This window comes from Protomyctophum parallelum (assembly GCF_964188405.1).
Source record: "Protomyctophum parallelum genome assembly, chromosome: 21".
Classification (NCBI taxonomy): Eukaryota; Metazoa; Chordata; class Actinopteri; order Myctophiformes; family Myctophidae; genus Protomyctophum; species Protomyctophum parallelum.
Genome location: NC_139713.1, coordinates 17,346,106 through 17,372,296, shown reverse-complemented (window position 1 = coordinate 17,372,296; position 26,191 = coordinate 17,346,106). Strand labels below are relative to the sequence as shown.

The 26,191-nt window shown below is 41.7% G+C and overlaps 1 protein-coding gene across 4 annotated transcripts in view; it reads right to left on the bottom strand.

The window, feature by feature from the left end:
* Positions 1–17,236: 17,236 nt before the first annotated feature.
* sppl3 (signal peptide peptidase 3) overlaps positions 17,237–26,191 on the bottom strand; it is a 45,297-nt gene continuing 36,342 nt past the window's right edge. For all 4 annotated transcript variants that reach the window (XM_083793779.1, XM_083793780.1, XM_083793781.1 and 1 more), the window contains exons 9-11: positions 23,473–23,651; positions 22,283–22,392; positions 17,237–21,001 (exon numbers count right to left, since the gene is read on the bottom strand). In XM_083793779.1, coding sequence (XP_083649905.1) covers positions 20,930–21,001; positions 22,283–22,392; positions 23,473–23,651 — 361 coding nt within the window. In that variant the 3' untranslated portion in view covers positions 17,237–20,929. The remainder of the gene's footprint in view (positions 21,002–22,282; positions 22,393–23,472; positions 23,652–26,191) is intronic.

Sequence of the window (26,191 nt, the reverse complement as noted above, 5' to 3'; positions counted from 1 at the left end):
TTTCCCTCCCCAGCATGGACTTGCATTTATACATCACACATTTCCCCAAACAATTAATCAACAAAATCCAGATTTTCATGAACAACAAGACCATAAACGCATGCAAAGAATAGATTCAGCTACAGGCAAATACATTTGTTTTATGTGGAACAATTGGAATGTGGTGTGCTTCACATATTTAGGGAAAATCTGGTTCTCATTAACTCATTAGCTTATATTCTCTGCAGTTTAGTTTGCAGCGGTGCTTGTCTGATCCACACAAAGTGCTCCTTCACAAAGCACCACCGATATGTTAAGATTTCATTTCATTGCAGAATACTTGGGTTCTTTCGCAATAAAATCCCCTTACTGTTAATTTAACTCTGAAGAGTGTACAAATGGAACCCATTTGTACACGCCTCCGAGTTAAATGAATACTGAGGATTTTACTGTGCCGCTCAGCTCCAGTCAGATAACTGCAGAAGCACCACCGTCCCCCCCATTCCACACATTCCAGGATTTCCCAGAAAGCATTGCAAGCAAGCCTAAACAAGTCACGTTCTTTACTCAGGAAGACTTTCACACAGTCAAGTGGTGGAGATTTGCTCTAGCCTAAGTTTGAATACTGGTTTCAATGCAGGTTTCCTTCACGGTGCACTCAGATAAATTAACTTTAACCTCAGATTAATTTCATGCAATATTCTGCAACTTTTATGGTCATAAAGTATGGAAGTACAGCTGTGGGCTTTATTAGACCTTAGCAGCTGGAACAAACATGCTTTCATATGTGAAGCATTGTATAGGAATGTAAAAGCGGAGCGTCTGAAAGCATGGCATGTGTATCATGAAGGTAGAATCTTTACCAGAAAGGTTTCACTGTCTCAATTCTAATAGCATACAGTTGTGGTAGTTTACAACCAGACCAGAGTTGGTTAAACATTTCTACCCAAAAGGTACTGGCAGTCATAAAACAATGGTTTCTTCTTATAGATTCAAGCATAATGCACACAGGAGCAAAGGTGAAGCAAGACCCCATCGTAGTGCAGGCCAGGCCAGGCAGGGATAGCAGGCCATACAGAGACAGAGAGAGAGAGAGAGAGAGAGAGAGAGAGAGAACAGGGCCTGTTCCCAACATTCCTCCCTAACTTCCCCTCCCCCATCGACCTGCCACCACCGAGGATGCTCAAAAACACATTCAGTTAATTTAACTCTCTCCCTTTTCTGTATTTTAGCTGCAACTTTTGACATTTAGCCTATATACAGCCAGGTATTACACTGCAACGCTGTTGGATCTGCCGACATAACAAACCAGCTAACGACAGCGTAACAGAGTACTCTTCTCTTGATGAAGAGGACTTGGATTTGGTAGAATGTGTATTTATCATAGATTTGAATGAATGCTATAAAAACTAACCAGAACTTCTCATGATAAAAAATGCTATATTCAATTGATGGAACAGAACCAATTAGATTTGGCTATTACAACTTATTGGAAAATGTACTATTGATAACTAACTTTCTACTATAACAATACGATTTACTTAACTTTAGTTTTCAATTTGTCTGTACTTATTTATTTGCACCTCTGATGAGAATATTGATCAGCTGCCTGCAATACATGTTTTAAAGTTTAATGCTATAACCAATGAACCCCATCATCCATATTGGGGTGGCGGCATCAGCCCAAGATAGCAGTTCTACAAGCTCACGACGACATGTTGTGAGCTTATACATTGGCTATGTTTGGCAAAGAGATTTGGTGTGTAGATGAGAAATGGAGATCCAAGTACAGTTAAGCCTGTTTCTCTAAAGAATTAAGAGTTGTTGTTAAAACCCATCTCATCAATCGATCCTCACAAATTTCCACAGCATATTAAAGCAAGCCTTTAACAGCAGCTCAGACTGAGCTGAGGCCAAATGCTATGACAATACTATTGCACTGCTAGAATGGATGGTACAGTAGTGCAACATTGTCAAAGCAGCTGACCTCAGCATGTGTCAGCACGTGGACATGCGGACTGCCATTCTCCATTGCCAAACTAGAATTCCATTTCCATAAGCCACAATAGTATGTACCCCACATTATACACACACTGTATGAGTAAATCATGAAATGCTCAGATTGCTTGTTCTGGTGTTTGTGACCCATGGCTGAGTAGGCCAAAAATTAATATGAGGCTCATATTTCTTTTTTTATATGTGTAAAAAATCATGATAATCAATTAATCATAAACACTGACTCCAGAGATAGAAAACACATATTTTTTTGTATTAAAAAACGACATTTACATAACGTCCATGGCTTGCCTGCATATGAGGGGCAGGAGGTTAGGGGAAGTGTGAGGGAAGTGTGGGTCTCCGTTTCATCAGCCAATGCCCTTTTAATATTGCACTGCTCATCTCAGTGTCCAGTAGTGCAACAGAAAAAGGGCAGTGGACGACAACATGGACACCATCGACCTCATACTTGACGCCTCTGTCAATGAGGAGAACGTGTAGTCGTCAAACTAAGCCAGACAGTAAAAGATGATTATACTTCTAATACTGAAAAAAAAAGATGATTCTACTTCTAATACTTCAGTACAGTCAGTAATGAGCCTAGAGTGGATTATTATTAAATCCTTGTTTTGTAACTTTTTGGATTTCAACATCTGGATCTGATCAAAACTAAAAAGTTATGGCACAGAAAGACATTACCTACTCAGAGTGGTTCAGAGTGTTTGAAGATTACACAATGCTGCTGGGGTGGGGGGGAGGGGTAGTTGAGTAATAAAGCAAAGGCAACTGAAAAGTTTGCACATTGCAGACTTCCGACATAAGCATCATGCTCCTTCATAACTAGGCCTAATGCACACCCTCATTAGCCTATTAATGCAATTTTCACGAAAAGGTTAACACTTTAACTCACCTGCTCTGAGAGACAAAGTTTAAAATATTTGTTGGCATAACGATCTAATTAGTGTACAAACAATAAATATTTACTTTTGCATGGAGTATAGCGAACGCCAAACAATGGACCCATGAGTTGCTCTTGTTCTGGGGAAAGGGGAATTTCCCAGCATGGGAGTCTATAGGCTACTATTCTTTTCCAGTGAATGACATGCATTCTAATTTTGGGGAGGGAAATGGGAGGTTCGAGATGGGGGACATACTACTCTACGTTTTCAAGCCACCCACCATAATACCATAGCTAGGCTACTTCCAAAAAGGTTTGTCCTTTTAGGCTACAAGCTCCTTTAACTCAGCAAGCGACGTATCGTTACCAGGAAATACAATCGAATCAATAGAGAAATCGTGTGTAGCCTATCCAATTGGCCATCATTGGAGAGAAAAAAACTCCAGACTATAGGTTTTAAAGAGTTACATTGACAGTAGGCTATTAAATCATATAATTCAACAAGCCTATATAATACCAAGCGGTTCTGCATAATTCATGTGTAGTATAGTGGGGACATGGCATAAAAAGAACAATGTGTGCTTTCTTAGTCCTGGTCCGCAAGATATTAACATGTTAAAATGTTGAGCTTGTACGTTCTGTCCGCCATATGCATCTATTCTATAGGACAGGCCTTCCTTTCGACTGGAAACACTGGATCCTAGCGAGCCATTCGTGCCAGCTCACAGTATGGACGACTTGTTAGATACATTGCACAAGAAGGCAAGACTAAACAAACCAACATCCTGAATGTTCGCTCCTTGGCTAACAGACCCGGGTCAGCTATACGATTAAAGATCCCAATTAAATAGCTACACGCAGCGTCAGGATGCGTTTATACATCGTATACACATCGCACTAAATCACAGTGATCAAGTTTCGAAGCAAAGCTAAAGCAGCGCGGAGCTCACAGGCTGCCCCCCTTTCGTGTTTTCACCCCTTCTTTTCTGATCCCTTCTAGAAATTGCATAAAATGTACCTAAGAAGTAGCCTACTCATACCTTTACAACTTCCAAGTTTGCACTGAGCTGTTGACATTAATTCCGCCAAATGTAACTCACATTATAATTTGGAACCCCCCCCCCCCCCCCCCCTTTCCCCAATTCATGAATAGTATGCTATCTAGCCATGGGAGGGACAATCCGTTATAGGCGAGAAGGGAAAAAACCCAAGAAGAAGCAAAAGTTGTCCATAAAACAAAGAAACCAACCCTCTCCACAGACCATTCTTTACAGATCCTGCAGTATCGGGAAACCGTGCAGTCATTCCGAAGGGGGTGAGCGTCTAAAAAAAAGATCACGTTTCTGCCGGAGCGTTGGACGATCAAAATCGCAAAAAAAATCTTCCCATGCAACACAAACCCACACGGTCGGCCTTCCACCATCCAGACTCCATCTTTGACTACTTGACATTCAGAGCCTTTTTGCCGGAGCACATTCCTAGTTTTGCATGCCTCGTAGTGATTGGCCTCTTCCTGCGCTAGTCTTTGCCCTGCGATAAGCCATTGGTTTGCTTTCAGCGTGTTCGACATGTTCAGTCCGACGTGGCCGCCGCCGTACGGCGGTGTCCCGCGGACTTAAAAACGGAGCCGATCTACAAGCTCACCAGGCGGAGCTTCGCGACGCGTTGTTGAGCTTGTAGATCGGCTAGTTTCGCCCGCGGGACACCGCGGTACGACGCGGTGTACAGCAGGCGACAGGTGATTGGTTTACACTGCTGGGAGCGTCACGTCCCAACGACGAATACCTGATTAACTGTCTTCCATTCACAAATTTCTCATCATATCTCATCATCTGTCCGCTGTAAAGGTTTACGTTTATAGAATTCATTTTATGCGCAACAATTAAGATGGATAATAATTAGAGCACTTTGGCCACCCGTTGGCGCAGCAATGCTTTCTTCTATGCCAACACTGAGCGTCCACTGCCGTCCAGCGTGGCTTATATAGCTCTGTAGCCTTTATAATACAGTATAGGCTACGAGCGGTTACCTTCTGGTAATGCTATAAATATCGTTGAATGTATCAGAGCAGGCTATAAGCGCCTATTTTCTTTAGCTTATGGCCCTGGGGTAGAATTTAGAAATGTAGGCTATTTGTTTTCTAGACTCATGACGATCTTGTGTAGGCTTGTAGCCTATTATATACAGGTTATTGTTTTTCCCCTCTTCCCTTGTCCGTCCGCAAACGTCGACATGATAGCACCTTCAGAATGAAGCCTACAAAGTTCATTAAAATACAATTTGCTTGGTGAAGACTGAAAGGGGTTGATGAAGGTGGGCTGGTGGTTCTTCTAGCCTACTGCTGCTGGTGGACGGTGGTGGTGGGGGGTTGTTGGTAGAGCACTAGGCGCTGGTGGTGGTCGTAGAGGGGGTTGCAATGTTGGTAGAGCAGTAAGGGTGGCGGACAGGACACATGGACAGTAGTGGCACTGGAGGCGTTCCCGGTGGGCGCCTAGTAGTACTAGAACGAACCCCATGCGAAGCTTTGAATGACGCGCAGAGAATAGTAGCGGGCTGTGAAATCTGGCATTCCTGGTCAGAGGAGCTGAAATAATGGCATTGTCCGGTGGGAGAGGACCCACTTTTCCCTCCCCACTTCCCACACCACCCCACCATCCACCCACTGTCCCACTCTGAGGAGGAGATCTGATTGTGCACTGTGCAGCCAGTCGGCAAAAAGATGTTTGATGTAAAGGCGGGGCTTGATGAGTTCGGTGAAGATTTTGGAGATGAAGGAGGATGTCTCCCTCTTCACAGCCGCGTTTTCGACTCCCCTTAATTGGACCCAGTTGTATAATAGGCGGCCGATCCGAACCACTAGCCTTAAATTAATGCCTAAACTATATAGGTTGCAAGGCGAAGTATACAGCAGACTATAGCCCGAGATCAAAACGGCCAATGAAACTCAAAGGCGAGTAATTTCGTAATGGTAGAGAGGCTACTTGCAAAATCACTTGCTACTTGCAAAATCACCAGCGCCTAAAGAAAAAGGTAGCCTACTTCTGATATCTTAATTCATACAAATAAAACCTGGAACGTAATTTAAATAAATATATTGTAAAATGTTGTCTATAAGAGCATGCCAAACATGCAATAAAATAAATGATCAGTTTATTGTCAGATCATGCATGTTCAATCAAATGATCACTTTGAAAATATAAAATGCAAATTAATTGTTATAGGCCTACAGTAGGCCTATATAGCCTATATAGCAAGATTTGTTTAAGATCAAATGTAACACGTTACATTTAAGGGGACTCTCCTCGAAACTAATTAATACATTTTAAATCAATTATTAGCACTCAACGCCATTTAACAAAATAAATCAAACTGTGGTGAAGTATTATTATTAGCCTATTATTATTTTGATTATTATCAGTATTGCTGAGAAATGGATATATTCCCATAAACAATATTGTAGTTGTTATCATGCAATAATTGTGGGACTTTTGTGTCAATAATTGTGTTCTACAGTGAGCATATGGCATCCATTTATTTTATATGGGTATAACTATCAGGATACAAATTGAAAACACATTCGGAAGTTTATTAAATATCATATACATGTAACTATTAATTCATACCTTGAGTAAAACTGTAGGCTATGGATTTCCTGTCCTATATCAGCACAGGACATTTTTATCATGCAATTTTCTTTCAGCTAATTTAGTGATTGTTATTATACTGGGCTTCATGATTCAAAAAGTAAAAATAAATAAAATCTATAACCAAAGTTCAATATGATTATATTCTCTATTTAAGCATTAATATTGCTGTTGACTTTTATACATTTATTGATGCAGAAAACCAATATATATACACTTTGATTACACTGAGGTTCTGTAGCGGTAGCCTACTGGAAAATGCTTTTCAAGCGTATTAGTTGTTAAACTTACATTTAGCTATAGTTCATTGCACATGCATCCAGGTCTTTTATGATTAAAACCAATGTTCGGTTCAAGCATATAATTGAAAATTTTAGCTGTCATATACAAAAGGCCAATTATTCAATACATTATGCCTAATTGAGTTTTTCTGTATATGACATCACACACACATCACACAGCAAATAACTGTTCTGATAACAGCTCTGGATAGCAATATAACAGCTTACTTAGTCTAATTAAATTAATTCATACAAGATTTTAAAAAAAAGTGTGCCAATAAGTTAAAAAAAATAATACAACAAATATGCGATTCTACTTTAATTATTAATATTTTTTTCTTGTTTTATTCTGCATTTAGTTGACCTTTTTATAGTAGCTGTTTTAAGTTTGTATAAGTCTGTATGCCATGGGGACACATAAACACCCTCAGTTTGCATTCAATCTGAGGACACAAGGAAACATGTGTCCGTTTGTTTGTTGTCCAACAAGGTGAGATTGGGGCTAATGTCAGCAGTCAAGAGGACAAATGCAACAGGAACATGTGACTGTAGTGTAGAGGGAAAATTATGCTCTGTCATATTTAAACTACAGCCATACCAATCCCCTCAATATGAGTACTGATACTGAGCATGCAACCTTTTTACTGAAAAGGTTTGCACATATTAACTGGACCTACAAAAGCATCACATTTTGAAAATGCAGTTAAACAGTTAAACAGTTAACAAGAAACAATTCTGTGCACATCTCCATATATGCTTAAAACAAATAAAACAAATAAAAACAAATATGGGGGACAAAATAAATCCCTTTCATCTTTTGGAAGTGTTTGTTCAGAAAACTGCAGCGGGGGTAAAGTGCAACAAACACCAAAAGTCTCGTTTGAATAAGTTGATTAAAAACTGTTGGCTGTGAGGGATATCGTGTGGGCTGAGAGAGAGAAGCCTTCTAAACATGGGAGTTATTGTTCCCTCATTGCCAACCTCCCTTCCTCCGAAAATGTACACAGCAAAATCCTCAGTGTCGATCTATATGCATTTGTAACTCTGAGAGCATACGCAGATGTAACCAAAATAGACCCGAAAGGGTCCTTTCGGTTACACGTGTATAGCAAAATGGACACCGAGGGTTTGTAGTGTGTGCCTCCCTTTCTTCCTGTGGCCTTTCACCTCTCCCAACCCCCATACTACCATCTCACGTCTCTGGTGACTCCCTCTCATCAGGAGGAGGCCAAACATCTCTCTGATGGATCATCACTGATCATTTCCCACTGAAAAAAAAGGGTTAATGGATTCGTTTTGTGTGTGTGTGTGTGTGTGTGTGTGTGTGTGTGTGTGTGTGTGTGTGTGTGTGTGTGTGTGTGTGTGTGTGTGTGTGTGTGTGTGTGTGTGTGTGTGTGTGTGTGTGTGTGTGTGTGTGTGTGTGTGTGTGTGTGTGTGTGTGTCGCACACACACGAGAGAGAGAGAGAGAGAGAGAGAGAGAGAGAGAGAGAGAGAGAGAGAGAGAGAGAGAGAGAGAAGGATGATGTGGGGGTTGGGAGTGCTTTTTCTCCCTATCTTTTACATGGACAGGTAGACCCCACCACAAGTTCCAAGCCTCTGCACTCCTTCAAAGAGACCACCGCCCCCATCCAGATCCTCACCCAGGCCCCTACCTCCACCCCATCCAGATCCTCACCCAAGCCTCTACCTCCCCCCATCCAGACCCTCACCCAGGCCCCTACCTCCACCTCCACCCCCATCCAGACCCTCACCCAGGCCCCTACCTCCACCCCCATCCAGATCCTCACCCAAGCCTCTACCTCCACCCCCATCCAGACCCTCACCCAAGCCTCTACCTCCACCCCCATCCAGACCCTCACCCAAGCCTCTACCTCCACCCCCACCCAGACCCTCACCCAAGCCTCTACCTCCACCCCCATCCAGACCCTCACCCAAGCCTCTACCTCCACCCCCATCCAGACCCTCACCCAGGCCCCTACCTCCACCCCATCCAGATCCTCACCCAAGCCTCTACCTCCACCCCCATCCAGACCCTCACCCAAGCCTCTACCTCCACCCCCATCCAGATCCTCACCCAGGCCCCTACCTCCACCCCATCCAGACCCTCACCCAAGCCTCTACCTCCACCCCCATCCAGACCCTCACCCAAGCCTCTACCTCCACCCCCATCCAGACCCTCACCCAAGCCTCTACCTCCACCCCCATCCAGACCCTCACCCAGGCCCCTACCTCCACCCCATCCAGACCCTCACCCAAGCCTCTACCTCCACCCCATCCAGACCCTCACCCAGGCCCCTACCTCCACCCCCATCCAGGCCCCTACCTCCACCCCATCCAGATCCTCACCCAGGCCCCTACCTCCACCCCATCCAGACCCTCACCCAGGCCCCTACCTCCACCCCCACCCAGACCCTCACCCAGGCCCCTACCTCCACCCCCATCCAGGCCCCTACCTCCACCCCATCCAGATCCTCACCCAGGCCCCTACCTCCACCCCATCCAGATCCTCACCCAGGCCCCTACCTCCACCCCATCCAGACCCTCACCCAGGCCCCTACCTCCACCCCCACCCCATTCCCACCTCCCTCTTGAAACAGACTCTATAGACTGCATACATGACATTCCAGCTGTGTGGGTGGCACTGCCTTTTACAGCGTCTCCAACAGCATGCCCGGTCGCACGCACGGTCGCACGCACGCACGCACGCACGCACGCACGCACGCACGCACGCACGCACGCACGCACGCACGCACGCACACACAGTAAAATCCTGAGTGCTAATATAGCAAATGGGTCCATATAGATAGAATAGCCATGGTCCATTTTCTACACTGTGCAGGGTTCCCAAAGCACAGCAACAGGAGAACCATGTATGCGCTCTGTTCTATCTTCAACCACATACAGAGCTGGGTCTGCTTCTGAAGGTTTGGACCAAGCAGAGCCCGGTCTGCTTCTGAAGGTTTGGACCATATGCAGAGCTCAGTCTGCTTCTGAAGGTTCGCGATGGTTCTTTCGATCTGGTGTAAAGTGACAAGAAATTAACCTCTTTCAACCTGGCGTCCCTATAAGGTCAAAAGTTGTCAAAAATAGTCAGAACAAAGAGATCTACAAGCTCACAAGGTGATGCAATCCGCTGCATTGTGAGAGTTTTTAGATCAACTACATGTTTGGTAGTTTTAAATAGGGGTTAAGTGGTTGCTGTGAAAAGCAAGGAGCAGTTGAGGAATGCCACCATATTTGTTCTTTTACATGATGGAAGTTGATGACATCTTAATTGGTTAGATTTAATTGAGTTTCTAGCTATATATATTCCACCGTTCCACCGTCTGATTATGGCATTGCAAGTCAAGAGTATTTAAACTCATTATTCTATACGGTATTTACAATTAGCACATAATAGATGAGAGAATAATTAGTTTATTTATGTTATGTATGAGTTTATACAATATACATGTATTTGCACTGTGCAAATAAATCATATTACCCTAACCATATTTAAGTCACAGCTGTAACCTTTGATATCGTATTGCCATTGCATATGGTCATGGTATCAACATTATTGCTTCAATGTTTCTCTGCCCATGGTCAGGTTAGATGAAATAAACCAATGAAGTAACTCTACTTCCCGTCTTCCTCAAACTCCATAGACTTCATATTCTCCAATCTCTCCCTCTCAGTCATAAAACGAAACACTCACAATCCCAGAGGATCATTGTTGAAGTTTATTGAAGCTTGAAATCATGATCTCCTATTGGGAGAAATTGATTTTTAACCACAGACTAACAATAAAACTTCACCCTTAACTAACACAGCTGCCCTGTCGTGTGTACACAGAGCTTTTCCTTCCAGTGGGCGAGTATTTAGAGCAGAGCAGAGTCCAAAGGATGAAAAACTCAACCCCATTAACTGAACTTCAGAAGAATTCCTCACTTTACATACGGAATGCACTTCAGGTCAAAGGGCAAAGGGCCAGAGGGGAATCCACCCGCGCCCAGGCAAGCAAGCCTTATTTAAACAAGCCCGGAATGCCTGGGTGGAAGAGGGGGGGGGAAGGAACCTCTCTGCCATTAACATTGGGATGTATGTATGTAGCCGGGGCCCACGACAAGCATTTCACAGTATACCTGCATCGGGTTGCTTCCATGCACTGCTGCAAGTTTAAGTTTACTACAATGTCATGTGTTCCATGACAACATTTAAAAATTAAACATTAACTTTTTATGGTTACCTTAAGTTCTTCATTGAAGCTAGGAACAAACGGCAGCCAAAATGAAGTAATTTATGCACAGTCAAGAGTCAGGTGCTATAGATGAAAAAGGTATGTGACAATTGTGAAAATGGAACAGAATTGAAGCGATTTTGGATTTTTATTTATTTATCACAAAACATCAGTAAAGGTGATTGTTCAGTTCACTAGCTCTCTCATGGAAAAATTCATACATGTGGAATTTCTGAACATATGAGACATAACATATTTATGTCACCTGCCCATTCCTAATCTCTTTAAACTGTCTTGTTTCTTAAAATAAGTTGTCTGACTAGGAAGTGACAGCATACACTGTAACCGTGCAAGTCTGTATAGGCACAGGAGGAGAGGGACCCAAGGACCTCCTCTAAAAGACAAAACCCTACATTCCAAAAGTAGGCCAACCTCTCCATTTTTAGGACCATCTCGCCAAACCATTTTACAAATGACATGCTACAATCCCCATGGCCCTGGTGGAATTCTGGACACTTCAGGGTCACAAAGCGGCAAAGAACTCATCGGATGCTCTGACCAATAAATGAAGGGGGGTGGACCCTCCCTACCTTGACCCCACTGACCTCACTCCCACCCCCACTATCCTCAAAGCTCTCACTCCATCCCCTTTCCACTTTTTATATACCGGTATACTTTATTGAGAATTATTCAGGGTTTTTACAATGTATACATATATTACATTTTACAGTAAGTAAGTAAGTAAGTAAGTAAGTACAAAAATATATCAAGGCATTTTCCCCCCTTAGCCTTCACTAAAGACAGACAGACAGACAGACAGACAGACAGACAGACAGACAGACAGACAGACAGACAGACAGACAGACAGACAGACAGACAGACAGACAGACAGACAGACAGACAGACAGACCGACAGACCGACAGACCGACAGACAGACAGTCAGTCATCTTGTCCGTCTCTCTTGTTGTTTATTGTCTTATGTTTCTTTGTCCCCCAGGGGTCTATACTAGGTCTCCTCCTTTTGTCCCTCTACACTAGGGGTCTTCAACAGGGGGTCCGGGACCCCTAGGGGGTCCTCAGAGTTACAACAGGGGGACCGCCTAATCTTTGTGTGATAGGATAACTTTTGTTTAATCAAAGATAGCAGATCTACAAGCTCGTACAAGCTTGTATAGCAGTTTTTTTTTTTTGGCAAAGACACGATTGTGAGATAAGAGCAGACTCAATACAGAGTGAAAGGTCAAGTATTGATGGTTTAAGACAGTGTCTGAAAATACACATTAGCATGAATCTAACATACACAGATGCTGTCAAACAAGTCTATGAAGCCATCTATGAAAAGGGTACATCTGCAACACAAGTGTACAGTCCCCTGAAGCCTGTCCTGGACGGGGTATCCGGAACGTAAAAACAAATCCATTACATCTCTCTCAGATATAGGGGATCCTTCTTTGCCGATCTCTTCTTTGTCGATTGCAGCATTGTGAGCTTGTAGATCTTCACAGAACGCTCGCCTATATTCTCTACATACATGGAGTTAAACTTCACATGACTTAGTTCGCTCCATATTGTACTGTCATTTGTCTTTTGTCTCTTGTCTTTGAAGCAGACGACCTGATAGGCTATCTGCCTCGTGATCTTTTTGTTGGATGGAAAAACTAAAGTTGTATAATATGGCCCAACATTTAGAATATAGCATTGTCATATGAACTAAATGTTTAAAATAGCACATTATTCAGTTTGAACTAGGCACAAGTTGAATTTGAGCCCTAACGGACCCAAACATTGAAATATAAAAGTAAAGATCTCTCTTAATGGCGTCACAATTTTTAGGGTATTGAAAATAATGACTACATAATGAATACATTTATAGTTTCACAATAATGGTATTGAAACATGAACAGCTAGAATGGATGCTAATGTTGTATTTATCATTTACCTTTCCAATAAAGCTACAATATATCCTGTGTAAGTTAATTATGTATAGTAATCGGTCAAATTCAATAGTTCAAATGGGTCAAGACTCATCCAAATATGTGTCAATGTTAGTTCAGAGAACACATAAAGATTACCAGTGGTGTAAAGTGAACTATTTTGAGTATCCTTTACCGACTCCTCCTCCACTAGATCTCAAAGGCAAATATTGTACTTTTACTCCACTACTAATTTGAAAACATTTGTTTTTTATTAGATTTTGATTATTATTATTATTATTATTATTATTATAAAACATACAGTAACCACTTCAAGCAATATATATATTTTTATTTTATTTTAGCTTTTTGAACCTGTAGGCTATTGTGGGCTTGTATGCTATTTTCAAAACATTTCTAAAACATTGTATACATTTCAAAAACGTGTAAAACTGGACATTCTGCATAATAATGAGTAACCTATACTTTATACTTTTGGTACATGGAATACATTTTGATATTAAATACCTTTAGTACTATTACTGAAGTAATTTTTTAATTCTGGACCTTTACTTGTATTAGAGTATTTCTAGATTGCAGTATTGATACTTTTAGCCTACTTCAAATTTGTGTCAGATCCTGTGTCTAGGTGGGACAATATGACCTTTGACACGATCTAAATGTCTCAATAGAAGAGTAGGGATCAGGGAGACAAAATTGTATTAACATACACACGATACAGATTGTGTTAACATACTACTAGAGCTACAACGATACAGATTGGACAAAATTACATTTGATTTTAATAATTTAAAAAAAAAAGTGACATTGTGAGGCTTTAAATACATACAAATGTGTTCCCCCTTTTCAATCGATATAGGCCTAGGTGTATATATTAATAAAAATAGCAAAAAATAAAATATCTACAAGTTCAGCTCCTGGCAATGCAATGCATTGTGAGCTTGTAAATTGGCTATCTTTGGCAACAACGTTTATAAGGCTTTTATTTTATTTTATAAGGATTTTATTGAGAGTCTGAACTCTGAAGTTTATGACTTTCTTAGCTACAATCAAGAACCATTGGTTTATGTGATTGAGTCACACAGTTCCCTACTTAGGCCTTCTGAAGTTCTGACTATTATATATAATGTCCATGGGAATCTTTTGGCAATGGTTTATATATAATATTGCAATGTCACTAGGGCATGTCCATCTAAAATGTAACATGTATGAGGGCGTGTGTCTGCTTCGAGTTCAAGGGTACTCTGCGGCAAATGGGTGAGTCGAGAACCCTGTTACTTCCGCAGCAATTTCATTATGTGGTCTGCATCGCCATCTAGTGGTGATTAGACCATTGTATCTAGAATTTAGAGGGAACGTGGTAGTAGGATACATGCATACACCAGCTTCCAGTTGATTTCACAAAATAATGCTAACCTCCTACTGCTTATTAAAAGTAAGTAAGGACTTCCTTACTTACTATTCATTGTATTAATATCCTACTATTAGTTGTACATTAATTATGGTCTAACTATGCTTTCTTTGAGCCTTAAAGGTGGTAGCGCCACAATAAATAATTGTGTTATTTGTTGTTGTTCTCTAGTTATTGTCACATTTCTTTTCATTGTTATGTCTTTAATTTAGTTGTGTTTTATTATATCCAATATATCAACTCAAACCATGTTAAAGACTCATTCTCCTTTCTCCCTTAATATTCGCATAATAAAGTAATCAATCAATCAATCAATCAATCAACAAACACTTGTTTTGTGATTTGTTAACAGTAGGCCTACAGTTCAATACTCTGCTAAGAGGATTTAAGCATATGGCTTGTTTCCAGTGGGGTCCTTCATATTCAATTCATCAGAACATTTAATGACATACAAATACAGTAGCCTACTATGCAAAAACATCATATAAACGGTGAAATCAAAATAAATAATAGATGTACAGTAAACGTTTGACATTTTACTGGGGCCAGATTCGAATTGCAGCAAAAGTGGCTGCTAGATGGGACCCAGGCATAGGTCATTTAACCATTTCTTGTGATAACATTAAGTCACCCATTTAGGCCTGACGTCAAATTTAAAAAATGTCTTCTAATTCTAAATCCAGTTTTCTGAAATACCCATGTTTACCCATGAGCACCCATCAGTGGTGCTCAATATTTCATGTCAAGGACCCCAAAAACTATGTAATTGGCCACCAACCCCCATCTGTAAATATGTTATTCCAGGGACACCCCAGAAGCAAAGATTTTAGGTAAAAACCATTCGCCCTGAAAGATACAGTATTCAAAGATTTGCGCCACATTTTCACGATTTTTCAAAAATAGCAGACCTACAAGCTCGTAGTAATATGATGTTATAACATCATATTATAATTCACTCAATGTCTGAATGAATGTCTGGCCTTGATGAGGTTTCTATTTGACCCAAAGAGAATGGATTACGTTTTTCCCAGATGTTAATAGTTTCCATACCTCTAAAGTCTAAATGATGTATTTCAAACTCAGAATATTCTCCCTTGCTCATAACTAATTCATAAGTATTTTGACCTGTATAAACCCACACAAATCCCCTATTCTAAAGTTGTGCCCTAAGTCTATTGAGAGGCACAGGTTCTAGTCTCATTAAGTGGTAGAACAAAGGCAGCACAAGTAGACAAATCTAATTTATTAATGGACAGACGGCTTCAGAAGAAAAACAAATTTGCTACCTAAACTTTAGTGCTGCATACTGACAGCTTTTGTGTGTATAAAGGATCGCGCACACTTTCAAACCAGTAGCCTGTGAGTTAGTTCAGGCAGGTGGATACACTCGAGAGGTTAACACGCATGTGCAGCTCCGTGTGGGAGATGTAGCCTATACTGTATGTGACTCGTCAAGCAGCTGATCAATTGTTCTACTCAAAGGGCCACTTCAACCCTTTTGCAACCAGATCTTATTTTAATGATGTTTGGGAGACAAGAAACACTCTCCTGGGATCTATGTGTTTTTTAGATATTTCAGTATTTCAAAGTGTCCATGGGCTCCATGATGTCATGGACATTGGACACTGGGCTCACTTATTTCCTGGACTACATGTTGTCTCAGTAAGACAGCCCTCCCCCTATCCACAAGGAGCAGCAGTGGACCAAAGCATTATGGGGATTGTAGTCCAGGAAGGAAGTGAGCCCTGTGTCCATGACACCATGGAGCCCATGGACACTTTGAAATACTGAAATATCTAAAAACACAAATTGCACACATAAAATGTTGTATGTGCTTTGTTTGCTCCCACCACCACTAGGTGTTTGTCTGTTAATGTGCTGAGCAGAGAGTAACAATCCTTCTACCTTAATGGGATGCACAAGCCCATGGGGGAGGCACACTTTGGTTAGACATAGGGTTAGACATAGCATTGGTCCGACTGGATGAAGGTTTGAGAGGGGTGCGTTAATGGTTGGGAGAGGGTTAAGGTTAGGTTTAGGTGTGCTGCCCCGTGGGAGGTTAGGGTGAGGGTTTGAGATATCGGACACCAAACCAGTGCGCCGTTAGCGCACATCTCTTCATGCACAAAACTCCAAGAGCAAATATAAATAAGATTCACACACATATTCATAACTATTTGTGAGTTAACTGAACTATGTGATTTCATACTCCGACAAGTTTATAGCCAAGAAAATGTTGTGCAAAAGTGCCCATTTAAGTCTGTCGGAAAGTAGTTATCTGAGAAGTAACGGCTGCATTTTTGGTATAAGATTTGTGTTTCATGTATGCCATAAAGGGTTATGCAACTGAGTGGTACGGCCCTCTGTTACTTATGTTTGCACAAACCATAATGCATGTTTTAGAGTTAGAACAATATAGCCCTTGGAATGGAGCCGTCCAGGGACGTGCCGTGTTAGAGACAACCTGCAAGAGGGAACTTTTGGACAAAAATAGCAAAATCTACAAGCTCACACACGTCCTATATCTCTGGCACCTGGCCAGCGTTTCTGTTTAACAGGTGGCATGGATTGTGTTTAATGCTTTATTTTTTACATTTGGGGAAAAAAAATCCCACTCAACTATAGGGGAGACAATGATTTTCATCCTGGCATTTGCCAAGGCACCAAGCAGGCAGAACCGCCAGTCACAGCGAAGACTGGCCAATCATAGCATGTCCTCCCCCGATGAGACTGTTGGGTAATGACGTTGGGTGCCATGTTATTTGTGACCAACTACATAGTGCTGCTTATTATGAAATAGCAAAACTGATAACTGGCATAATTCTATGGACAACTATTGGGAAACAGAGTGAATGAAAAGGACACACTGGTACAGTTAGAGTCATGTTTATTTACAGCAGAATCCTGACTGGAGAGGGATAGAAGGGACGGGGCAAGGGGGCATATAGGGAAGGAGTTAAAAGGAGACAAAGTGTTTTAGATTCAGCACTTCAGGATCCATATTTCACTACACATTTCTTAATTTATTTATTCACCTTTTTTTTCTCTATACAGAATCCATTCAGCTGTAATGTCAACGCACCAACAGAGCTAGAACCCTCTGCTGGAGGGGAGAATTGGTTTGAAAGAAAAGTATAAAATGGAAAACCTAAATCTACAGCACTAAGAAAAAAACAAACAATACAAACAAGGGGATAAAAAGAAAGCGATCTTCCATTAAAAAAAATGAAAATAGCAGTTATTCATTTACTCTCTTTTTTTTAAATTGTTATCACCATGAACGGCTTCAGTTATTTATATATATTTTCCATGTCCATTGAGAGGCAGGGGGAGATGGGTGGGGTCGTGGTTCCATGATTTTGTAGGCAAAGACGGAGAGACAGGCTGAGTGTCCAACCCTGACAGCGCCCAGGGAATATTCAGTCTTAGTGAAATCAGTCATGTCTGGCCTAGAGGGTCAGAGCTGACCAGTCTTTCTGACCCATTGCCTTTGTCCATTGTCCGGTCCTCTGGTTATAGCCGAGCTAATAGGTCCAGTCCCTCGGGTTTAGGCCACCAGAGTTTCAAACAAAAGCTGCAGTTCCTCTGGTAATGCAATCTTGAGAAATCACACACTGTACACTTGACATGCACGGCCAGATTAAGGAAGAAAAGAAAGAAAAAAAAAGAACAAGGAGAGAAAAGGAGGGAAAGGACAAGAAGCCAGCAAATGGCAACTTCCGTATGTCTCTCCCCCTCTGACGTTCACCCGCTTCCTCCCACATGTCCTAGTATACTTAAGCTATTATTAACAAGCACCACAAAAACAGCAGGAGGAATGACAATTGCAAATGAAAGACTGTAAGACTGTTGGGTACCAAACGTTAAAAATGTCCGTGGTTTAGCTTTGACTTCTAAGGGTCCGCCTATCAAAATCCATAACCGACTTCAGAGGGGCCTAACAGATCTTCTCCCCTTCCTAGGTCCAGACTCCATTTAAGTAATGCTATTTGATCAGGCACTCACACACAAAACCTATTCGCCACCCAGAGAATTCCAGTTCAAGCCTTGGCCACACGCCTAGGTTTTTGTGGATTTTAATATGGCCCGGAATCTGTTCATTTCTTTTGGAGGAGAAGATACATCTCAAGTGGGACTCATCTTCCAGATATTGTCTGGATATGGTTTTAGCATCAGCAAAGGACTACATATCCCACTGAATATATCCAGGCATTTAGTCCAGTATTACACAATAGTCAGGTTTTCATTAACATAACACGAAATATATTTAGAAAATTCAGATAAAATACCACATTTCCATTCATTTGATCTGGGAGAGGGGAAAACAAGGAAAAGACTATACTGTACTGATGTGGACCAAAAAGACACATCACTTCATATTACATGTAAAAAAAAAGAAAAGATAAAGAACAAAATAATTGAATGCTAGCCAAAAGCACATAAATAAGCATGACAAGCCTTTTGTATTTCAGAAGAGAACTAGGTACATAATATTCGTGGGTAATTTGGCAATATGCCTTCAAGCACAGTTCACAGAAACTTGGGCTTCCATGACTAAACCAAAATAGCGTGTCCTAAAAACCAAATACACATTCATTTAATTATTTGAAAAACACTGATTTCCATTTGTCAACTGGTTACAAGAAAATTGGCCCCCATTTAAAAATGTGTTCCTGTTGAGTAATATCATGTTTTGAGACACAATATCTTTGTATGCAACTGTTTTGTTAAACACACGAGGGTTAATGGAAACCTGACTATAATTACTGTTTTGTTACATTTTCTGGATTTTCAAATTAAAATGAAGTAAAACAAACATTCATTTCCTCTCACTCTCACACTAGAAAGCCTCATTTATGCTTTGTTGTGCAACCTCGCCGCTTGCCAAAGGATAAATTAGGCTCAACACAAAGGAAGGAAACCAACCTTGTCCACCAGCCATAGTGCCGTTTATACTCCAGAATTCACCCGATACATTTGACTAGAATACTATCCAAAATGAATTAGAAAATAAGCTCCTAATGGTTGCTTGAGTAGAGTAGACATGTTCCAGCCACAGCTCAAATTTGCCAGCATTTGGCTGGTGGCTGGTGTCAAGTTTCCAACCCTGCATAAAACACTCCCATTCACAAATAGAAACACACCATGATACCCCAAATACAAGTGTACACATATATACAAACAGAAGTGCCCCCTTCAACACTGTGGGGACACATTCACAATTTATAATGCATCCTTTCTGTATATGCCAAGAATAAAAAAAATCTAAATAAAATACATATCATATCTGTGAGCAGGGTGGGGACAGCAGATGATTGCAGTATAACGGGGTGGGGCAGGGAGTGTTAGAGAAAGGGGCACCATGATGCAGAGCACACTGTAGCAGAATGACAGACAAGTTGAACCACATCAACCCTGGCGTCCCCTTTGGGCAAATGTTTCTAATTAATAAAAAAGAAAAATACCCGATCCACCAGCTCATAACCATTGCGATGCAATTTTAGCTTGTAGATCGGCAATTAATGCCATTTGTCTGACGATTAAGTATATAGGGCTTAAGGGGTACGAGGAATTGCAAAAGTAGCCGATCTACAAGCTCACAATGTGTCACCATGCAACATGTTATGAGGCTGTAGAGGGGGGTGGGTTCGCCTACAGTATTATGACATGCCCAGTATAGGGATGCCAGTAAGATAGCAGGGGAGAGGGTGAAGGTGGAGATATTTCATTTACTGTGTTGCTGCTTCCAAACTCTGTCCAAACTCACTGTCCTGCAACACTCGCCCTCTTCTCCACCATGTGTCTGTTGAAATCATCCCATAATAATATTAATAATAATAACAAGAACCATAATGACCACGACAATGCTAAAAGGAAAAAGAAAAAGAAAGAAAAAAAAAGCCCCGGTCATGTCTCACAACCATAAGTCCACAGAAAGGGGAGGCCTGGCCCGTAAGTCCATCAGAGTCAGTGAAATACAAAGATGGGAGGGGTGGACAAAGAAAAAGAAAAGGTGCAAAGTAAGAGAGGATAGGCCAAAAAAAATAATGGAATGGGCAATGAGAAGGAAGTGAATAGGAGCCCAACTATGGGAGGGTGTTTGAAAGAATCAGCAGAGAGGACAAAGTGAGGGAGGAGGAATACCAGATTTCAAGCTAAAAGCGCGTCGCGCTGCGATGCGTTGCGAGCTTGAACATCGGCACTGGCGCACAGCTAAGTATATGAGAGACAGAGAGAGAGAGAGAGAGAGAAAAAACGAAACAGCGATGGCAGGATGTGTTGGAAAGCAGAGGAAATAGGCAGGGCAGAAAGACGGGTGGGAAGCGCAGATAAAAACAGGGGGGGCAATGGGTCGTGTTGGGCATGGTGGTCCGCACGCACTAGTGTCCTCTGGGTATCAACGAGGGCCGACGGAAAGCAGGAACAAAATAATGAGGACAATGTGGCCTCTCTTCAGAGTGCACCCTCTTCTCTCTCCCTCTACCGGGTTGGGGGGGGGGAGGGGGGGGGGCAGGGCTCTCCGCTCCTCCACCACCGTGCTGGTTGTGTACCCGCAGGATGCATCATACGTCCAGGAAGCGGGGGCTGCTGGCCTTGGCGTGGAAGGGCTCTGACCACATGCGCCGCAGGTCTCCCTGCAGTCCACACATCACTGGTTAAGACTCCATACATGGGCAACTGGCGGCCCCCCCCACCTTCACTTAATGCGGCCCTCAGGTTAATTATCAGAATACTGATGTATTATTGATTTCAGCTGTTACAATTCCAAACATGCTCATGCAGCTCATGAGCTCATGCTCAAACATGCTTAGTTTATAAAGTTAACATAACTAAATCAATTTGAAATGAAATAAAATGGTTATTTTTTCCAGTCCAATTTTTCTTTTCAGTAGTTCAATTAAAATATAGCAAAAATAGCTGATCTACAAAAACGCGTTGCTGCTGCTGTTGAGCTGGCGTTTCATTTGTTACGCCATCTCTCAGCAGGTTGAATTTGAGCGGTTTTCTTACGACAAACTTAATATACTCTGCAAAGATGACATTCAAACCTACTATCTCCTCACTACATTTTCCTGCCTTCGTTGGACCAAAGCGTACCCAATTCAACTCAATTCCATGCACTGGGCTAAGGATTAGGATCATTGGCGCCAACATAAAGAACAATCCCCCCCCCCACCCACACACCTTTATTTCAAGGTTTTAATGAAGAAAATAGCATTCCATATATATCTTTAATATTATATTATCATTAAAATGATGTGTTTTGGATATTATGTGTGGGTCCAGTTGCAATACACCCATGCCCCACCAGTGGGCACTGAATCACTGTCCTAGGTTTCAAACTAGCCTATTCAGTGATATAGTCTGGAACTTCAGTGTGGAAGATTTATTTCCAAGGGGGGGCGGTTGGTTACAAACAGATTCCAACGTCACAGTGAAAAGAAGTCTCACTTTGATAAGTTGGCTCTGATTGGTCAACCACAACTCTGGGGTGAGCGAAATGTAATTCAGACTGAGAAGTGCCAGACCCAATCTGCACAGGGATTTGGTTTTTTTCAGGCAACCGTCTGTTATTTAAGGGTGCTTTCTTGTCAATCGTAGTTTTATTCAAACCTATAGAATGAGAGCGACGGCAACTGGACATGTGAGCCATGCTTGTTGCACTAAAAGTTTTGGGTGAAGATTTGACCATGGATGCATTGTTTCGTTTCGTTTTGTTAAATGCAGCATGATCGTCACCTCTTCCCATTGTGTAATATTGGGTGAAACCTACCGGTGGGGCCCGGAAACTAGTTATGGCGCATACATAACATTTTAGCAACGGGCTTTATGAGATGACAAAACCGTATCATCGTATCATTTGGGGAATACATTTTTAAATAAATCCCAAATCAATGAGTGTCCTAGAAGATTACCTTCAGGTAGGCCATGGTGAGAAGAGGCAGCAGGGTGAAGGGCACCAGGTAGAGCAGGGCAGGCTGAGCGGCACGGTGGATCCTAGAGGCCACGGTGGCAGTCAGCAGACCTGAACACACACACACACACACACACACAGTCTATGGCATGGTCACCTCTAAAGCACATTCAGACCGTACGACGTGTGGAGCCGTCCTAGCTAATCCAACCGGTGGATTGCTAGGACATGTAAACAACACGTCCTCGCGCTGATTTCTTTCTTTTTCTTTGGTTGGCCTCTCCTGCTACACCACACTCCTTGCTGTTCACGCATGCGCGCTGCCGTTCACTTACCCGTTTACTGCTCAGAAAGAAAGGCTCGTATCTCCTAATCTAGGGAGCTCTCCGTGGTTTTGACCAGATGGATATACTAAGCTCTTTATTTCTGACTGCAACATGCCTCTCGTTTAAAATATGAACGCAAGGGATTATCGAGTGACTTTATCGTAATCATAGCGAGGTAAGCAAACATTATTTCTCACAATTTTTGTACGGAACGGAAGGGGGGGGGGGGGCTTTCAGAGTAAAAGCTGTCATATCTGCACGGCACCCCCGAGCTGCTATTTAGAAAGAAATCCCGTCACTGATTGTGTTACACAGTGTCAGTCAATGGCATGATCACCTCTTAACAGTTTGACTGCAGAATTAATTTAAAATGGTGTGATCCTTTGTCGTAGCGTTGGAAAATAATCCAAAGTGGCCATCACAACAACGGAGCGGAGGAGGAACGAATGACGTATGCCAACTTAATAGCGCACCAGAGGGGAAACTTCAGAACACAACTTCCAACTAAATAAAAACGTACAATTCTATGGCTTCTATGACGATAAATGTTCATAGTATACTCTAACCCATTTAGACCTGGTGTAACCTATACGTACCTTTCATGCCGGATGCGCCCTCTGTGTCACATACACCTCTGTGTCTCATATAGCAACATATATATATTATTTTACTTTTTCCCCCCCGAAGGTTTTAAGAAAATCATAGGTTAGGTTATAGAAGGCGTTTTTAGAATCGGCCCTCAGGTCTAAATGGGTTAAGTTCTTATGTATCACTTTCAAATGAAGCCCTGCTTATGTTGTTTCTGGATATATTATTTATATATTTATTGTTTAAAAAAAAGAAAGAAAAAGAAACTCATCCTTACCCACAAAGTAACCAATGAGGGTGCAGTGGAAGTAGGAGACGCGCTGCATGCGACCTGGTACTGGTAGTTCTGAATTGGCCTGCTTTTTGTAGTTGTCATAACGCAGCACAAAGCATAAGAGCAGCCCGGGCATCACAATGTCTCCTATACCCAGCATGGAGAAGTGACTGCCTGTAGAGCTGGAGAGAGAGAGAGACACACAGAAACGACAACAAAAACACGTTAACCAAGTGAAAGATAAGCCGTAGAAGATGCAGACGAAAGAAATACAAAATAAAATAAAACACAAAATGAATGCAACAACTATTTTCCAAAACTTGGTACCCAGTATATATTGTTCATATTTATGGGCTTGTTGATAGGCGATTTTTTGCTACCCAGCCTTATTTGAGTTCCAGGTGGTTGTTTTGTACACTTTGGTACATAGGAGTCAAACTTAGTTTAGTTAGGCTTCCTTCAGACATTGTAGCAGCCTAAGTTATAAAAGCAAAAAGGGGGGGGGGGGGGGTGGGGGAGTATTCTAATCTGAATAATAGATCAGAATAATACCAACGTACGTAAATACCTGGCATGTTATAAGCCCTAAGGCTGAGTTCAGGGGTTCCCAAACTTTTTCATGTCAAGGACCCTCAAAATGACACTCGTTTGAACCTCATTTGAAAACATAATGCCAGGGAAGACTTTTACGGCTATAGCAGTGATTCTCAACCAGTTTAAAAAAAAACCTGGGGGTCCCCGTACCCCCACTTTGGAAACCACTGGGTTAGTTTACCAATGAACTAAATGTGTCAACAAACGGGGGGCGAAACGTCACCGTTGAGGATACACTGGAATTTATAAATAAGGCGATGGGTATCTAAATTATTGTGCAGGCATAATTCATCATCCAACCGCTGGCCAGGCTGCAATATGCTGACATTCAGGGTGATATTCGCAGGCAATGACGGAGCATCATATTCTATATTTAATTACAGACAGCATTCTGAATGACATGAATATTAGATAATTAAATATATTCCAAAATGAAAACCATGAAATATAAACAAAAAAATACATTCTAGTCTGCAGCTAGAGCCAGGTTAGAGACACTATAAAAGGCCATTGGCCACCAAAGCATTGTTGAAATATTTTCAACTCTTCGACCAAAAAAAAGAAAAAGACAAATTCAAGATTCAAGTTCAGGGCCTCATGGTGCAGTGTAAATACGGAGCACTCCCATTGACAACATTCCAAAACATAAGCTGCACTTTGGAACAATCACCTTGGTGTGCATCCCCCTAAGCACACTACTGAATGTCTTTATGTTCTGCCATTCTCCTGTACATTCCCTTTATTGTTGCTAAAAGTTTTTTTTTCTAATTTCTGTTATACTCGTTTAATCTTGATTTTTATATATTGTTTTGTTTAGTCTGTGGCACATGTCAAACCAACATTTCACTGCACATACTTTGCATGAGTGACAAAGAAAACCTCATAACCTTGATCGTCTATTGCAACTTACTGCTCAGCCTCTACAATGTTATGTGACGGAAGAGTACGATTTATTATGGAGGGCTTATTTTATTTGCTGAGGAGCAAGACATGTTAAAACAGTCAAGTGTCCTGTTTGTTTTAAGTTGCTAAGAGGTTTGTTTTTCATCTTTTGTTACCACTTGTCAGAGACTCATTTTTACAAAGGACTATGCACTGGTTTAAATAAAGAAGTGTGGTAAAAGTGAACCGATCACAACAAATTCGGCTCGGTGAGCAGATGTAGTAGGTGCGTGCTGTGAAAGTGTGTGGGAACGCTGAGGTTTGATCATTCACAGTACTGGACAATAATATGCCAAGCCAGTGCTTTGTCATCATAGACATGTTTCACTAACCAATATGGAAATTACAGTATTGACACATCTGAAATATTATCTTCATTTTACAGCGTCTCGGATGGAGTGGACTAGGTCTTAAAAGCACTTATACAGTGTACCTAGGTGACTAGGCACGAGCGACTTTTGGTCGCGCCTAGTAGTCGCCTAGGTCTGGATACAGTGATAGTCTCCCTCTCCCTCCTGTTCACTTGCCCATGAAATAAAAAGCAGGCCTGCGCACACACACACACACACACACACACACACACACACACACACACACACACACACACACGTGAGGGGTGCTCGTTTACTTCCGTGCACAAGTGAAGCAAGTCTGCTCTTTATGTAGTGTCTTGAGACAAATGTGGATTCAGACCCTCTAATAAAATGTAATTGCTAGTTTATGCTGTATTAACTTGTTAAAGTGATGCTCGACTATGGTAGGAGTAGGACCCAGGCCTGTTCACAGTGTAGCTACCTGGGAAGTGGAAATATTGTCGATCTCACAATCCCATTTTTAACACAGTCATGCTGCAGTACTTCATTGTGGTGTATGGTGCTGTAATGTATAGCGTTAGATTACGTGTAACGGCAGTTCTCACAACAACAAACATCATTAACCCATTTTGGGAGGGAACCCCTTTTGGTGTTTTAAGCATTATGTTATACTTTAGCTATTGAAAAATAGCAGATCTACAAGCTCATAGGTCTTGTAGGTCTGCTATTTTTGAACAATCGTGAAAATGTAGCGCAAATCTTTGAATATATATTGTTACAGAGCCAAGGTTTAACTCAAATCTTTTAACTTTTTTAACTCAATATTTTCAGATGGAGCTCGGTGGGCAATTACATATATCTTTGGGTGTCCT